At 28.0% G+C, this 19,468-nt stretch overlaps 2 protein-coding genes across 5 annotated transcripts; both read left to right on the top strand.

Moving 5' to 3' along the window:
• Positions 1 to 6,021: 6,021 nt before the first annotated feature.
• Positions 6,022 to 17,577, top strand: LOC113377704 (gamma-1-syntrophin-like). 4 transcript variants are annotated; one of them, XM_026618109.1, is made up of 10 exons: positions 6,022 to 6,069; positions 14,283 to 14,386; positions 14,449 to 14,589; positions 14,685 to 14,970; positions 15,121 to 15,261; positions 15,396 to 15,580; positions 15,651 to 15,809; positions 16,018 to 16,242; positions 16,325 to 16,525; positions 17,388 to 17,577. In XM_026618109.1, exons 2-10 carry the CDS (start codon positions 14,318 to 14,320, stop codon positions 17,496 to 17,498), a joined length of 1,518 nt encoding a protein of 505 aa, XP_026473894.1. In that variant the 5' UTR covers positions 6,022 to 6,069; positions 14,283 to 14,317; the 3' UTR covers positions 17,499 to 17,577. The 4 variants fall into 4 exon arrangements, with proteins under 4 accessions (XP_026473894.1, XP_026473893.1, XP_026473891.1 ...); XM_026618108.1 differs by lacking the exon at positions 6,022 to 6,069 and adding an exon at positions 13,560 to 13,575; XM_026618106.1 differs by lacking the exon at positions 6,022 to 6,069 and adding an exon at positions 14,023 to 14,145.
• LOC113377705 (dimethyladenosine transferase 1, mitochondrial-like) lies at positions 11,701 to 12,753 on the top strand. The gene has a single exon (XM_026618110.1). The coding sequence runs from the start codon at positions 11,732 to 11,734 to the stop codon at positions 12,740 to 12,742; it is 1,011 nt and encodes a 336-aa protein (XP_026473895.1). The 5' UTR covers positions 11,701 to 11,731; the 3' UTR covers positions 12,743 to 12,753.
• Positions 17,578 to 19,468: the final 1,891 nt, after the last annotated feature.

Here is a 19,468-nt window from a genome sequence, read left to right as displayed (position 1 = left end):
CGCTACTTGACCGGCACTTTCTCTTATTTTTTTTAATTTAGCGGATATATCGATTATTTTGCACGTTTAACATATGTTTGCGGTTTTAATTATAATCTGCACAGACTTACAGCAACAGTATACTGATAGTTAGAAAAATATTGCCTAAACATGATTATTTTACGATTCATTTTTTATTGGATTCGTTTATAAGAAACAATAACTATATTGATTTGAGTTATTTTAACATTCTATATGAACCGCATTTCCATATGAAATAGAAAAAGCATAAAATTGCATATAAAATAATGAATTTATTTATATATGGTATTTTCCGAATTATTATCTGTTTTAAATTTATAAACATATTGCTGTAAAATGCTATTACTTTATATGCAATTAAATGAGTAGTGTCATAGGAAAAATGTCTAAAATTAGCTGATACAGTGAAGTTTCTGGTAATAGAATTTATCTTTGATATTTTTTCACAAATAGGTGTTTTAGGACACGGTATTCTATATGGAGCTTTTTGGTTCACACGCATCCACTTCTATTTAAAATCCAAAGTCATACTTGTTTGAAAATATAAAGCTCTTGATTTATCAAAGCTTTTATAATGTATGATGTAAACAATTTTTTTTCTGAGATAAACGGCATCGTTTGAAAATCCGTAACAAAAGTATTTTCTTTCGTTGTTAGTTTTTTTGAGTGTGTGCACTGTGGTTTAGTTTACGAGACTTTGATATAATTTTTGAGTATATGTTATATAATTATTTTATCAGATGTATTGTTATTTTCAAGGTAGATTCAACCATTTTTTAATATAACGCTTATAAAAGCTACCCCACCCCATGTGGGTGGGGTAAAAAAGACCAACTGAACTTTTACCCTGGCAAAAGTGTAAACAATAAAAAATAGTAAATGAAAAAGTAAATTAAGTTAATAAAGCAATTTAAGAAGAGATAAATTCCATAAATAGTTATTGAAATTGTTTACATTGTGATGCATTTTTAAAAATCCAATATAAAGTACGACCCTACGATATAATCGTTAATTATTATTAATTAATCGTATATTATCATTAATTAAGTAAATATTGTAGTATTATCATTATGCTCCTGAAGCATGTTAACTACTTGCTGTTGCACATTACCTTTGATGTTATTGCATTGCATTAAAATTGTTATTGCGTTAAAATCTCCTACATTTTACCTAATTTTGGAAACGCTTCCACGGTGAAGATTTGTGTTTACATATTAAGACGACATAATAAAAGCGTGGTAACAAGGAAGAAGTGATTGTGTTGTTTCGAATACGAAAAAAATAGTCAACCGCAGAGTAACAGGTGCTTGGGATATTCATTCTTATATATGATAAAAGGTTTTGCTTGAAAAGTTTACTACATATAAATAAAAAATAAGAACGCTCAAAATCTTGATCACGATGATTTTTAAAACATTTTAGAGAAAAAATAGCCTTTGGCGCAAATAGATTGTTCCCATGATGAAATCGAGTTTTGTCTCATGCGGTTGCAAGTTACCAGAGACTGACTAGGTTTATACACGTATAAGTGTCTATATTGATCAATTGATAATCTATAATTAATCATATATAATTGATCAAATTGATTAATACATAAATGTTACGTCAGTTAATATAACGTTTTATATTATTAATATTATGATATGAATTAAATTTTATACTTGATAAAACTCAATTTATAAACGCATTTTGTTCTTAATACTACATATCATGTATTAAGATTAATCTGATTGGCAAAATTAATCTTAAATTAATTAAACGTAATTGCTATATTTTTGTTTTAAAATTTAAATTTTGTTTAAAATGTTAAAAATGTTATTAATTCTTGTAGTCAGTTTTTTTCAACCTATAACAAAATTTTAAAATCAAGATGTTTAATGGAAAGTAATTGGCCTACAGAAATAGTGTATGGAAAGAGGATGGGCAATAATAATACGAATAAATAAATAATTTATATAATATGCAACTAATAATACTAATAAATAATCAATAATCAAGAAATTAAAAATGTGCTATTAAATTATTTAAAATGTATTACATACACACACACACACACACACATATATATATATATATATATATATATATATATATACTCAAAGTTATATCTGTAACGACAATCTTTTTTATTTTCCGATCCGCCCTCGTAGAACTTTAAATTTTTTTTACAGTTTTTTTATGTACGGTATTTTGTTTGTTCTGTTACTTGTCATGTTTAATAACTATATATTATGTTTATTTTATTTATTTAGATTGCATGCGTTTTTTTGTATTTCATATAAAAATCTCACCTTTATTTTATTCTCTAGAATTTCAGCTTGTGAACTTTAACCAATTCTCATGAAATTAATCATACAGAAACAGATAGATTGTATCAGTATCATTTAGGGTTGGTTTTGAGTATTTCACTGCTTACAAATCAGATTTATATAAATTAATGATTTTTAAAAAGCATACACATCGATTTGTAAAATCTGCAAAATGCAATCAAAAGAAAAGACAAAAATAATATTGGCTAAAACGCATGAAATACTATGAAACAGAAAATATTATTTGATCATAAGATTATTATTTAATTCTTATTTTAGCATTTAAAATAAAACTATAAAATAGCTTATAAAATATGATTATTAATCGATAAAAAGACAGCAAAATTTCTCAAACGAATGCTACAAATTTATAGCTGATCACGTGCAATCCAGATTTGCATATTGTCGGACACATTTGCACATTGTGTTATTTGCATATGTATAGGGTTGAAAGCGGCTTAAAGGTCCGCACGAAGAAAATCTTTCAAAAATAGTAAAGTTAGGAATTTTATAACAATACTTGATAGTAGAAAAAAAAAGATATGTAATCAGCCATCGCTTTAAATCAAGCAATATCGCTGTTAAGAGATAAACTGCAATGTTTGAAAACCTAGAACAAAAGTATTTTGCTTTCGTTGTTAGTTTTTTTGGTTGTGACCACTGTTGTTAGTTTATAAGACTTTCATATAATTTTTAAGTGTACTATTACATATTCACGTTTAATCTTATTTAGATTCAACAGATGTTTTTATATAACATTTATAATAGCTTACAAGTAGACGGGGTAAAGAGGGCCAACTAAACCCTTACCCTGGCAAAAGCGTAAACAATTATAAATAGTGAATAAAAAGCAAACTAAATTAAAAAAAGCAATTGTATAAAGGATTGATTAAATAAATAATTATTCCAACACAGATGATGAATATTTCTGACAGAAACCAGATCAAGGTTATATACTGTGTTATATTTATGCGAAATGTGCAAATGAAATTTATGTTTTACATCGGTTGAATATATATATTTTTTTATTTTATTTATGGCATTTGACGGTGTGGTCATTTAGTCTCTTTTTACTGAGTATATTTTACATATTTATAATTAACAGAGATATACATATTTTACAAAGTTGTTCGCTACATATGATACAATAACTTATTCATAAAAACTTAATAACTAATACTTTATTCTTTGATCTATATTTTTATGTTGCATTTTTGTAAAAATACACAAAAATTTTATATATTTTTATCATTAGTGGAAATCGCTATTGTGGTGTTAATAGGAAATATAAAATTATTTTTATACAGTTCTTGTAGTCAGGATGTTCTTACTACAAGAAGCTTACACTTCCAAAAGATGTGGTCAAGATTGTGAATTTCCAAAATCGTTTGATTATTGCAGCTATTATTTCTTAAAATCTCTTTAAAATTAAAAATAAGAAGTTGTATCTGTTTGCTCTCTGACTATTACTTTATCATGCCTATGGGGTGAAAAAGGACATATGATAAATAATAGAAAAATAGTAAAAGAACACATTTTTAGAGTTAGAAATTAACTGAGAATTTTACAATAATTTCACAAGTAATCATTTTCGGGAAAAAGTGCGATGTTTCAACTTACCTCGTGTTTGGGGCTAGTTTTAACGTCCATCGAGGTAGTAACGACAAAACACGACAATAATGCCTCGTATAATTTATTCTTAATTTATTTTTGAAAAAAAAAAAAAGATTAGTTATTAAGTAATTCTTCATAAATTAAGGCTTTTATAATATAATTTTTTATCAGAAATCAATGTAAACCATTATATAATTATAATCATATAAAAGATATAGTGTCTCCACTAACATAATTTACATTTGTCCACATCTTGCAAATTATAAATTCCACCCAGTTTTTTTTACTTGATAATTTTTGTTTGGTACAAGTTTCTAGGTTTTGTGTCAACTAACCCCGCGTGTGATTTTTTTACATTAATTAAGAGAACTATTTAAATAGTTTAGCAATCCCAAATATTGTTGCACATTATCAAAGGTAGATAAATTTCGAACATTATAAGATATATTAAAATTAATTAATAGTTAATAATAATAATGCAAACCGAAATTTTATGATAGTACTATTCATATTACCTGTATTGAAATAATTTAATTCTGTTCTGTTCATTAAATTTAAATTAATATTTAACTTCCCGTAGGGTAAGTCATAGTAATCGCAAAAAAATCGAAAATGAAAATTTTTATATATCTTCTTTACGTTTTAGAGGTTTCTGAATATTTTGGCATACCTTAGAAAAAATGGATGTATGTGTGTGTGTGTATGTGTGTTCGGATACAAATTTTCGTCGACGATATCGGGAACACGGATGAAGCGATTCAAAAAACATTCGATTCGTATTGATAAGGAGACGTGCTGATTAGTTTTTGGCGGAAGCAGGTCTAGCCGTTCCGAAGATATGGGGCAAAAAATGCCAAAAACGGTAACTCAGTTTTTAAGAGAACGAAGCGTCCGATTTGAATAATTCAAAAAACATTTTACTTGTATTAACAAGATGAAAAACTGATCAAATTTTTATAAAGGCAGGTCTAGCGGTTTCGGAGATCTAGTAAAAACGGTAAAAAAAATGCCATCTGGCGGTCAAAAATGATCATTAGACATATGCACATCAAATTATCAGATATTTTATAGAGATTTTAACAATAAGTATAAATTTTGTTTACATTCCTATGGGTTTCTTACCAATGCCTATCCGTTAGACAGCGGCGCGGCGCTTACGCGCTTCGATATTTCGTCTCTATGCAGTTAAAGCAGTACGATTGCTTTGAAAAAAAGTTCAGAATTTCCAAAACATTTCAAAATACACTTTTCTTCAAAAAGTTTTTTTTTTCAAAAAAAAGTAAATTTTTGTCAAAAATTTATAGTCAAAAAGTTATAGTTAAAAAATTTTGCTTTAAATTTTTTTTAAAAAGTATTCATCATATTTAATCATTTATACCGATAGAATAATTAATAAAAGGAATGAACATAACAAAAAAATTTAAATTTATGTTTTTTTATTGATGCTTTACCCGATTATTAGATATTAGATATATATTATATATTAGATATATATATATATATATATATATATATATATATATATATATATATATGATAAAATTGTTTCTTGGGCATCCATCCAGTAATTAAGAACAGTTTTATCGAAAAAAAAAGTTCGTTTGGAATAAGCTTTTTTATAATAAAATATATTATTTTATAATTTAACATTTTTTTAAAATTTATCATATTTTTACGTTTTGTCAATTTTTTGTTTCATATTTATTTTTTCGTGCAATTTCGTGTTTTTGTGTTTTTTCCAAACTTATTTGTATGCACTGAAGATGGATCAAATTAAGACCCGAAACGTATGTTCTCTGAAAAAAAAATTATTTTCTTTCAATAAAACTGATTTTAATTACTGGATGAATGCCCAAGAAACAATTTTATTATATTATTTCACCATCTGAAGAAAAACCTTTCGCTTTATATATATATATATATATATAAATATTATTTCACATTTGGTATTAATATAAATAATATATTTATATCGTCACTGTTCAGATTGCAGTAATTCACGGATTCGAGGAGGCATTACGGGACGGATGTTCCCACACGAGGGTTGCAAGGCCATCACGCTTCGGACGGACGACTTCACTCATTCGAACTTTTGACTCGACAAACTCTAAACTCTTCTGAAAAGGTGACTTATGTTACAGTATGATGTATTTGGGTGGTGTTTGCTGAATTCCATATTAAGTCCGTTTCAAGCGATCATACATATTATATACATATTTATATATGGCTCAAATGCTTCCAAATTGATAAAAAAATCTTCCATAAGTTTTAGCTCTTAATATTGTCTTTAAAATGTGCGCAATTCAATCAGAGTTTTTTTTATCAAATTGGAAGCATTTAAGCTCCTGGAAGCAACAAAATTCGAAAATGTCCATATTAAGGACCACCCAAATATATATGTATATATATAATATATATATATATATATATATATATACATATATTAATTAATCTATATATATATATATATATATATACATATATTAATAAAACTTAATTTGATCCATATATATATATATATATATATACATATATACATATATATATACATATATATATATATATATATATATATATATATATATATATATATACAATCTTTTGTGTGATGTTTAATTACGACAATTACAACTAGATACTTTCCATCATCAGGTTTTTCTACCACATTGATAAAACGTGGAAAAACTTAAATTACTAACGTAAATCACTATTAAAGTAAGAAAAACTTAAATCACTATTAAAGTGCTTTTGAAACATACATATCAATCTCACTTTTCTCATTTCATTATATGCTTATAATTATGTTATGCCTTCATAAATAATAATAAATCAAACAATTAAAATGTTTTTGGATGATGCAAATCGGACGTTCCATTCTCTCAAAAACTGAACTACCATTTTGGGCACTTTCTGCCCTGTATCTTCGAAACGGCTGTATCTGCCTTTTCCAAAAACCAATCAGCACGTCTTCGCGTCAATATGAATCGAATGTTCTTCAAATAAATCAAATTGGTTGATCCTTTTTCTCGAAATTGTCGGCGAAAAATTGTATCCACACACGCGCACATACTCATACACACACGCGCACACACATACATTAATTTTTTTTAACCAAAATATGCCAAAAGGTTCAGAAAATTTTGAAACGTTAAGATATATAAAAAATTACGATTTTTTACGATTACTTTAACTTTGCCTACGGGATGTTAATAAATATAATAAATTTTATAGTAGTAATGTTTTTAATAAGATAACTATTTTCATAAGCATGCGTTTTCAATATTTCGGTTTTAGAATTAGTTAATAGTTTTTTTTTGAGATAAAGTTAGAGAAAATAACATCCAAAAGGCTTTTGAAATGTATACATCATTTTCAATTTCATAATTTGATTATTTCTTCATAGTGTGCTTCATATTTCTGTCGCGCTCCCATCAATTGCAATTGCGGTGAACGCTCGAGGAGTCTTTTTCGCCCTCGTGCCTGACACGTGTGTGAAACAAGGTCTACGTACGATTCCCACGTTGAGCATTGCACACTTTGTCGGTCTTATAGAATTAAACCCCAGCTTAATCATTTTTCGACAATTCGAATAGAACGTTATAGAACCTTACCAATTAAATGAATTATATTAAATCTAAAATCTTTATAAATAAATTCGTAGTTAATAGAATGGTCCACAAAGGTCCAATTTGACTTTGAGCAATTATATTGTGAAAACCAAATCAACTATATCACAGCAAACAACACATATCAAACAAACAACTAGCTGACTAAGTTCAGTAAAACTCTCAGCTAATTCATCATTGAAGAAATGCGTTTTTTTGCTGTTTGTTGAAACTTGGTCACCTGTTTCTTTACCCCACGGGCAGGGTAAAATGGGTGGGCCAGGGGGCAAACAGGTCCAATGTCAATTTTTTTATTTAAAAGAAGTTTTACATAATAATAACTACGTTATTCAACCAAAGCAAAATATAAATTTCATGGGTACATTTTTTACAGATATAACTGTAAAAAATATGTATATAATCTTGATCTGATATTTACCCAGAAATATTCAGCAGAGTTGAAATAACTGTTTATTTATTATATCGCTTGTAATTGCTGCTTTAAACGTAACTAACTATTGTTCATTGGTTACACCTTTGACAGGGTAAATTTTCAATTGTTCAATTTTACTCACCCACGTGTAAGCTTTTATTCAGGTTACATAAAAAACTGTTGAATCTAAATTAACAATACATCTTATAAAACGTATACTTAAATATTATATTAAGCGTAACGAAACAATAGTGCATACAACCAACAAAACTAACAACGAAAAAAATACGTTTGTTATGAATTTCAAACATTATTGTTTATCTCCTGATAGCAATGTCGTAAGAATAAAGGTAATGGCTGCTTACACATCTTTTTCCATTTACTTTCAAATATTGTTATTGAAAAATCTTTAACTTAACTTGTGTCTTATGAGATTCTTAATTTATCGGTAGTGGACTTTTTTACTCTCGGACCTTTAAGCCCCGTTCTATCCTGTTTGAAAAACTTGAAACACCTTTTAGCATTCTGAAAGATATATTAATGCTAATGCTTTTAAGTTTTCTTAATCTATTTTGAATCGGTTAAAACCAAAATTGGAAAAAGTATGTGTATGTGTAGGGCCGAACCTGGGATCCTCAGCGCCCGCATGCCATTTTTTTTAGCTAAAATTTGTGAACAAAAGCGGTTACACGGATTTAAAAAATTCAAAAGTAATTTGATGAAATTCTATTAATCGCGACGATTGGCCGAACCGCTTCTTGTCAATTAGCTGATAAAAGCAAAGATCTCATTCATGTTTTAGCCAAAAATTCTGAACAGATTTTAAAAGTTCAATAACTGTTCAAAAGATATTCTTTGAGAATCGCTGTGATTAGTTTTTGGAAATCGTCCAGGCCGTTTCTTTGCAAGTAGTTGTTGAAAAAATTCTGACGAGTTTGATAAAACTTTTCATGATTAAAGAGAGCCTACGACTAATTTAAAAAAAATCATTAAAATTCATTCATTCAAGCGCGCGTTTGCTTTCTATAATTAATTCAATTACAATTAATATATTTGCTAGTTAAGTTTATTTGCAAATAAACAGTTGAAAATTTATTCTAAATAGCTATATATCTATTCATATTGATTAAGATGGTCAAAATCGACATGTGTAAATAATTATTTACATATATCGGGATGGTTATACAAGACATTGCATTAAGACGGAATGTTCGTGTCTTCCACCTAGTAATGAAGGTGTAAAAAATAGTAATAGTGGTGTAGTAATACTAATAGTAAATAAGTAGTAGTAGTAGCAATACCATTTCATTATATACTAAATACCATACAAAATACTGTAATGCAAAAGTATTAAAAGCTTTAATTTTTTTCTTTTTGAACGTTTTGAAAATATATGTATTTTTTATTTTTATTTTTTTCAAAGCGATTGCGCTACGTAGCTGCTAGAGACAAAATATTGAAGCGCGTAAGCGCCGCGTCGTGCCTGATGGTCAAATATTATAAATCTTGGTACGAAACTCGTACGTAAACAAAATTTGTACTTATTTCTAAAATTTCTATAAAAGATCTGATAATTTGATGTACATATATGTCTAATGATCATTTTTGACCGCCAAATGGCATTTATTTTTAACTTTTTTTAATAGATCTTCGAAGCCCTGGACCTGCATTCTTAAAAATTCATTCAATTTTTTAGCGCATCAATACAAGATGTATTTTGAATTATTTAAACCTGACGCTCCGTTCTCTCAATAATTGGACCTGCCTTTGCCAAAAACTAATCAACACCTCTTCTCGTCCATACGAATCGGATGTTTTTTTGAATAATACAAATCGGTTGATCTGTGCTCTTGAAATTGTCGACAAAAATTTGTATCCGCGCACACAAATACAATGTTTAGAAGGCCTTGAAACGCAAAGATATATAAAAATTCGTAGGGCGCATGGCATCGTGCCTTAAGGCAAATTGCTTGAACTTCCCGTTCCGTAATTAAACGTTCCACATCAATACGAATCGAACGTTTTTTGAATTATTCAATTCGGCTGGTAGTTGTTTTCTAAGAACCTGCCATTTTTTGCTCTTTTTGCTCCGTATCTTCGAAACGGCTAGACCTGCCTTCGCCAAAAACTTTTCAGCACACACACACATATATATCCATTTTTTAAGGTATGTCAAAATATTCAGAAACCTTTAAAACGTAAAGATATATAAAAATTTTCATCTTCGATTTTTTTTGCGATTACTATAACTTACCCCACGGGAAGTTAAAAATATTTTCGATTTTTTGCGATTACTATAACCATAGGTAAACAAGTATAAATGACTATAACTTACCTTACGGGAAGTTAATTAGATAATTACATTAAGTTGAAAAGTTTGTTCTATTCGAATGAAAATCTGTCGTTAATATACAAATATATTGTTACTACACACTTATATAGAACGTATACAAAGGATCCTAAAACAAAGAAATTCTAGTTCAAGAAGTCTAATAATGCTTGCAAGTTGAGCTTTATAGCAGTTATGGTTCTATTAATTTTCACAAATATTAAAAATAATATTGATACAACATTTCTATATATGTAAGTACTTTTCAGTTAAAGATTTGTAGCATGGAAATACTTTATAGCAACTTTATAGCAAAAAACAAAAAAAAAGCGCCTAATTTGCAACTTTTATTTTAAATGTCTATCAAAAATCCATTTTTTTTTTTGTATTCATTTGATTATAGGTCATTCCGTGCTTTTAAGCCTACAAATTAAAACGCCGTTTATTTTTTTTTGGTCAGATAAGCCGATCAGCCGGAATTGTGGAGGAAGTGGGAGCTCTTTTTTTCGAGGCGGGGGTGTTAAGAGCGCTGTAACTCTAGTTTGACTGAATATTTTTAGCTGAAATTTTATATTTATACTGTCCAAATATGTGTTAATAAATGATAAAAAACTTGAAGCTCTAAATATTTACTGGTCGTAGAAAAAAAATCCTAAAATATCCTTAAAAAACAGGCCGTCACATAGGAAGACCCCCTTAAAGATTTGTAGCATGGAAATACTTAGAGACATCTGGCACAATGATTGAAAAGTCCATGATTTGATTTTGTACTGATCATCATTGAAAAAATTTTAATGAGTTAGAAAAGCAATACTAATCCATATTATTTTAATATATACATTATAATACCTGAATGAATCATCATAATTTGTTAAAACAACACAGTAATGAAATGATTTATCTAAGCTCCACACTAATATATTGAATTCCGAATAAGTTCCTATTTTCATTGTATGACGGCGTAGCATCAAAGATAGGAATAATAAAATCAGTAGGTTGGTCTCCAATCTCAATTGATTGTATAAACTTGTAAAACAAAAGTATGGTTATAATATATTATCTTGAAATTGAATGAAAAATAGGGTAATCAACCCCTTTGATTATTTAATATATATAAAATGGCAGAGAAAGGAAACCAGAAATTGACAATAACAGGAGAAAATCGTAAGCTGACACAAATTGAGCAAGATTTCATGAAATTTATTGAAAAGGAAAATATAGCTAGAGTCGAAAAATTGAAAAAATTACGTAGATCTAATTTAATTACAGGAGGATTATTAGCGGGAAGTGTTTTTGGTATTTATTTTTATACAATCCTCTCAGTGAAACAAGAAAAGTTTTTAGACGATTTCAATGAGCCAGCGAAAATTTCAGATTGATTGTTTTAGTATTTCTTATTCCAGTTAATTATTAATCCACAATGATAGCACAACAATTAGCTTGCAAGTTACGTTTACCTCCTTTACCCACGATAAGAGACCTTGTGAAACTTTATAAACTCAGAGCTCTGAAACAGATGTCTCAAAATTTTCTTATGGATGAAAGATTAACAGATAAAATCGTGAGGGCTGCTGGAAATATTGAAGGGCATTATGTTTGTGAAGTTGGACCTGGTCCCGGAGGTATTACAAGATCCATAATACGCAAAGGTCCTCAGCACCTTGTAGTTGTTGAGAAAGATAAGCGTTTTATGCCTACCTTACAACTTTTAGCCGAGGCATGTCACAATTCAAGCCGAATGGATATTGTAATAGATGATATCTTAAAATATCAATTAGCAGAAGCTTTTCCAGGTGTACCATCTTGTGATTGGATGTCTCATTCACCACCGATTAACATAATAGGTAATTTGCCTTTCAGCATATCCACAATTCTTTTAATCCAATGGCTGGAAGCTATATCTAGACGTGAAAGTATTTGGCAAAATGGTAGGGCTACAATGACTCTGACTTTTCAAAAAGAAGTAGCAGAGAGAATTGTCGCTCCTATCATGTCCAATCAACGTTGCAGATTATCTGTAATTTGCCAAATATACTGTGATGTCAAACACAAATTTACTATACCAGGATCCGCTTTTGTGCCTAAACCTCAAGTAGATGTTGGTGTTGTTCATATCACACCTTGGAAAACACCGAAAACTGATGTACCCTTTAAAGTTGTAGAAAAAGTATTGCGTAACATATTTAATATGAGACAAAAATACTTTGTCAGAGGCTTAGAGACATTGTTTCCAGAAGAAAAGCGAGAGACACTAACACAACAAGTTTTACTACTGGCTGATATGGATCCTACGATAAGACCATTTCAAATTAGTAATGAGGAATTTGTTCGCATAATCAATGCTTATAATGCCCTTGCTCTTGATCATCCAGATATTTTGAGTTTCGACCATAGGGCATGTAAAAAGCTTAATTCAGATGTTCAAGTGTAGTATATAGCCATTCTCCAAATATATTCAATTTCATTATGTTAGTTTGTATAGAAATACTTATTGTTATATATTAAATAAAACATTAAAATATTTTTTGTTATATTTCTATACTTAATAATATAAGCAATTCCATTGATTGTATTTGCATTGCATAAATAATTATATGTCATCAACAATTTTTTAAATCGCCCAGTATATAATATTCATGAATATGATGCATCAAGATGCATCTTGGTTTACTAATTTCATATTTAATATATTAATGTCCTGTGGTATGTCTTTAATGAATGGGATATTATGTTTAACATATTTGTTTATTATAATTTAGTTTAATATATGATGAATAAATTTCCAAACTCATACATGAATTCATGGTATTTCGAAATATTATTTATTATTTTTGATAATGTTTTGTAATTGAAATAATTTTATTTAATTACCGCCGTTATAAATATATATAATAATAAGTCCTATAGCATATTCAGAAGCAGTTTTATCACCGTAAAAATGTTCTATTTTAAAAATAATCATTCATTATACATTAATTATAATAATAATTAACTTCCCATATGGTAGGTTATAGTAATCGAAAATATTTTTTTCATATCTTTACGTTTTAGAGGTTTCTGAACATTTTGGCATACCTTAAAAAAAATAGATGTATATGTGTGTGTGTGTGTGCGTATACAAATTTTCGTCGACGATTTCGGAAATACCGATTTGAATAATTCAAAAAACATTTGATTCGTATTGATATGAAGACCTGCTGATTAGTTTTTGGCGAAGGCCGGTCTGGCCGTTCCGAAGATACGGGGCAAAAAGTGCCAAAAACGGTAATTCAGTTTTTAAGAGAACGGAGCGTCCGATTTTAATAATTCAAAAAACATTTCAATTGTATTGATAAGATGAAAAATTTATTAAATTTTTGGGTAGGCAGGTCCAGCGGTTATGGACTCTCAATAAAAATAAGTTAAAAAAATGTCATTTGGCGGTCAAAAATGTTTATTGGACATATGTACATCAAATAAATTATCAGATATTTTATAGAGATTTTAATAATGTGTACACCAAGATTTTTAATTACGGTACGGGAAGTTCCAGCAATTTGCGTTAAGGCACGATGCCATGCACCCCACTAGTTTATCTAATCGCGCAAAAGTTAATAAATAAAAATGATATTTATATTCGTTAAAGTATAACGAAAGCTCAATAATCATCACAGTTGATTTATTTTCTGTCGGCATTTTCTTATACATTTGTTATTGTCGAGCTGCGTGCGTCTTTTCGCTTGCATTGGTTATGTATAAAAGATGGTGAACTTACGAGAGCAATCTGACATGCCCAAAACACCTATTGTTTCGAATTTTTTAGATTAATTAATTAATCAGTGATATGCAGATAAAGTACGTGCTGTGATATTTTATTATTTATTGTTTAATAAGTTTTTTTAAGGGTGGAGTATTTCTCTATCGTAATTTGCGCAATGCTCTCATCAATATTTAATCGCTTGATTATATATGCATTTCAATATTATTTTTAGATGGTGAAATGTTTTAGTAATTAGTCGAGTTAATAATGAAGATCAACGCTACGAAAATGACTACTCCTATAGAGGAAAAGATCGATTTGGAACAGAAACTTAAGGCAGTATTAATCAAGTTTATAATGTTCTAGAGCATTTTTGTTTATTTTTAATTTGAATTTAGGTTCGTTCTGGGATGGTCACTGTGAGTGATGGTAAAAGTGAACCACAGCCTGCTAGAATTCAGTTGTCCATGGAGGTACTCACATTGCAAAAAGAAGAGCTATTATTTATCAATCAGTCTGCTGGCCCTACACATACTCGAGTAAGTTCTTGTATATAACTAATTTTAATTAATAATTATTTAATAAAATTTGATTTACATTGTTGCTTATTGCATTATCATAATACCATAATTAGGAGCGAATGGTGCAAATTACAAGGCAGAAAGTTGGCGGATTAGGTCTGAGTATTAAAGGAGGTGCGGAACATAAGCTTCCAATACTAATATCTAGAATATATAAAGATCAAGCTGCGGATATAACAGGACAATTATTTGTGGGTGATGCAATTATTAAAGTAAATGGAGAGTATATTACTGCCTGTATCCACGATGATGCAGTAAATATTTTGAGGAATGCTGGAGATTTAGTTGTGCTGACAGTTAAACATTATAGGGCAGCAACGCCTTTTCTACAAAAGCAGTGTGAGTTTGCCATTATTTTAATTTGGTTGTGAACATATTGACTATATATTTTGTAATGTGATTTAAATGAAATAGCATGTTTTTATTATTAATAATTAGTTTTATATTAAAATTTACTTGACTATAAGTACTAATGTATCTGTTATTCAGTGTCCAAAGAAGGCCCTGAGCTTGATAATGCAGAAACTTGTGCAGAGCTACAGGCTGATGAAGGGTGGAAATCAGCTTCTGAAAGCCGACCTACTTCTATGACTTCAGAGCCAGAAAAAAGATGGATTGATGTCATTACTGGTAAATTAAATATTGAAGTATTACTTTCCTTGTATTGAAGCATAACAGATATATGATGTTATTGCCACAAAATTTTATTTATTGCAATGTGACTTACGAATTGTATTAATGCATATCCTATTTATTTATTTTAGTTCCTTTAATGATGGCATATGTGACTAGATATATGTTTGGTACTGATAAATTGAGACCAAATGCTTTCGAAGTTCGTGGATTAAATGGAGCTACTACTGGTGTCATATACTGTGATGATCTAGCAATCCTCTCACAATGGTTAAAATATATTACTGATAATATAGTGGGGTTAACACATTTACAAGTAAGTTGGAATTTAATAAAAATTTAACCATTATAATTAGGTTGTATACCTTTTACTTATTTTTTTGTAGATGAAATTGTACAATCGCAACTTTGTAGTAGGAGAGAGAATTGAATATATGGGTTGGGTTAATGAAGGAATTATGAACAACAATCAGCCATGGCAGAGTTATAAGCCAAGATTTCTTACATTAAAAGGAACTGATGTTATGTTATTTGATTCACCTCCAGTTAGTAAATTTGTTTGTTTTCTTATCAAAATATTTTATGCTGTTTGCATAGTTATTACACTAATATTATTTTATGTATTTAACTTAATTTCAAAATTGCTTTAATATCAACCCTATTTATTAATAGACACATTAGCTAAAATGATTTGTTACTTGTTCATTATTATTCTTAGTTTTATATTTTAATAATTTATTTCTTAAACTTTAGCTGAATGTTGCTGGATTGTCAAAGTGCCCCTTGGTATTTAAAGTCTACCAAACAATGTTTCGTATTGTCAAAGATTCTGAAAATGTTGACTCCCGTCAGCATTGTTTTCTCTTACGCAGTTCTGGCTTAGAACCTAGGTATTTGAGTGTGGAAACCAGGCAAGAACTTCTTAGGATAGAAAGTGCTTGGCATGCAGCGATTGTCACAAGCGTAATTAAATTAGGGGTAATGTATCTCCACACGTACATAGTATTTTATTAAATAGAAACTATGTATATTTGTGTAATATATAAATTGTTTATGATAGAAAAAAACGTTTGGTGTATCACATTGTGGTCGGCCATGTGGCTTGACTTTGGACTGGAATCATGGATTTTCATTGGGTGATTCTGATGGTGTCACATTATGGCAGTATAAATTTTCACAATTAAGGGGTTCTAGTGATGATGGAAAAACAAGGCTAAAACTTCACTTCCAAGACAGTGATACTCGTACCATTGAGACAAAGGTTTAATTTTTATTATTCTTTTTACATGTTGCAAGCTCTTACTATTTAAACATTAGCATGATAAATTTATTTATTTATTTCAAAGTTAAATTTGATAATGGGTATATTATATATATATATATATATATATATATATATATATATATATATATATATATATATATTTAAGTATTTTATATATATATTATTATATTATAATAAGTATGTTGATTCGGAAAGTAACACCAAGTAAAAACAACTAAAGCAATTAGGAAATCAGCTCTGGAAAGTTTATTTATAATTGATTTAAAAAAAAAAATGTGAAGACATTGGACTTATAGATAGGTATTTATAGACAAAAACAAATTAACACTACACTACACTAATTTGCAGAAAATGTAACATCAAGCTATCAATAGTTCAAACATTTAAAAATGAATGTGATTTTCAGTTTTGTGTTCATAGATTTGTGTACATAGTTGTTTGTATTCACAAAGATTTTTTTAAAATGAGTAAAATCGTAAAACATAGGGTTTTGGAAAGTAGTGAAAAAGGGTCTTCATTCAGTATTTAATGCTGTTTGAAAATTTGTCGAGGAATATCTTATATTCATTATTACAAAGCAAATTACTGTCAGTAGATTGTTAATCACTTTATTGCATAATGAAAATGGACTACCTACACTAAATCTCCTTTTAAATAAATTAGTTTCAAAATGTAAGATACTCTGGTTAAGAAAATCAATGCTATGATGAAGATTATTTATGTGTTATGTGAACATTGTTTTGTTCTGATTCTTACTTTTTTAATTATTAACTCACCAAATTACAAATAATCAATATACGTTTAGAACTATTTACTTAATTTACTTAATTTTTTGCAGGAATTGGATTGCTCAATTTTGCAAAGTCTGCTTTATTGCATGCATGCATTCCTTACAGCAAAAGTGGTTTTTGTAGATCCAGAATTTTTAAGTTCAACTCAACAAGCTTAAACAGGATACTGGTAGCTTTCAATTCTTGAAATATTAAATTTAATGTTTCAAATTCAAAAGGTTATTGGGTTAATATGTTCCTCGCTATCTAAAAGGTAATTACTATTAGGTGCTATCAGTTATCTTCTAATTATGTAAGCATTGAACATAAATTATTTCATGGTAGCTACAATTTTTTAAATTAAAATATTTAACAATGTGTTAAGTATATCTTTTTCTTTTTATATAATTATAATGGATTTGATCTTTGCCAAATATATCATGAATATATTATGAGCGAACGACAAATAATTATTCCAAATTTGTTTTACTTTTTTCTAATTATAGTTATATAGTTTATTCAATTTACCACTTTTTATTAGGAATTCTTGTAAAATTATAAAGAAATTTTGGATGATTAGAGGATATTAATTTACATTGTACATATTTTTGAATATATTACCAAAATTAAATTTGATATTTAATATTATCTGTTAATAATAAAAAGTTGAAATATTATGGAATAATTTATTAATATGTTCACTAAAAAACCTTTTATTATAATAAGCATATAATATATATTATACAGTATAATATATATTATACAGTAAGATATCTTACTGTTTTAGTTTTAGCAAAATGGTTAGCTATATGGTTTTATTTAACCATATCTTATGTTATTTTCAACAAGTGGATATATTACCTCGCTTATTATAATATAAATCAGTTTATTAGTGAAGGAAATTATTATAATATTATAATATTTTATTAGTGCTTTTGATGCACATTTCAAGTTGTTCACAATTGCTATAATGCTAATACCAAAGATGAACTAAATGATTATGTAAAGATCTCAAATATATTATTTAATTTCCTACCAAAGATTTATGTGTACGACTAAAGAGTTTGTGAGTTATGAGATCTCAAATATATTATTTAATTTTGTACCAAAGATTTGTGTATTGATCGTACTGATTCTTACTATTCTAAAGGGTGCTATATATACTTTGAATTAGTAATTTGTTTCTAGAAATAGGTAAATTGTTCCAATACAATATTTTGTATGATACATTAGCTTCGTTGTTATTTGTTCAAAATACTCGTTATTAATTAAACACGATAAAATAATTTATATTGAAAAAATGCGAAATATAGGAAAGTTCACAGGTTTTTAGGTGCATAAGATCATAGAGTTTTTTTTTTAATAGGTTTTGAATTTAAACTTTAGGTGTTAGTGTGCAATTAGTTTTTATAATTAGTTTAGCAATACTTAGAAATAAACAATTTTTTATTTTAATAAGTAATGAAAAATTAGTATTAGACAATAGCAAAATAATAGTCACTTGTATGCCGATTTTCATGTAACTCAAATTATTATTTAAAATTTCAATTGTCGGTATTATTTTTTGTAGGAATCTTTATATAACTGAAATAAGGAAATTTTATGCATCTACTGGAGTTCTTAAATTAAATCTTTAAATTCTGTTAATACAATCGAAGCATTAACTATATTTTGTGTTAGTAAATTTTATTTGTTTTTATATAATATTCATAATGTTTGAGCGTGTTATATGAATTTATCTTAAGTGTTTGAAATTTGATTGCTAGCCGATGATGTAATGCATTCCTGTTTTATATCAGTATTCATTTATAGTTAAAAATGTTAATGATTTAATATTGTGCATATATTATATTTAAGTATATATAAATTAATATAGTGTTTAGATAAAATAATATGTATAAAGCATAATTTATATGTAATTGTGCATTGGCATAGAGCATGTTGATTTATTAGAGCAAATTAATATTTGGTAGTAAATCCAATGATTTTGTGGTGCCCATGCCATTGTTAAGTACTAAATATTCAGACGAAAATATTATTTATTGAATTGAATTGAATTTGATTAATTGAGCCATACAAAATAGGGTCAAATATAAGGATAGTGCAGATCATGAAATAATCAGAATTATTATTTATAATAGACAGGTTA

Source organism: Ctenocephalides felis, unplaced genomic scaffold (assembly GCF_003426905.1).
Source record: "Ctenocephalides felis isolate EL2017-DRISC unplaced genomic scaffold, ASM342690v1 CF-g0.4_SCAFFOLD_01886, whole genome shotgun sequence".
NCBI lineage: Eukaryota > Metazoa > Arthropoda > Insecta > Siphonaptera > Pulicidae > Ctenocephalides > Ctenocephalides felis.
The sequence above is the reverse complement of the archived record's forward strand: the minus strand, read 5'-3'. Positions and strand labels throughout refer to the sequence as shown.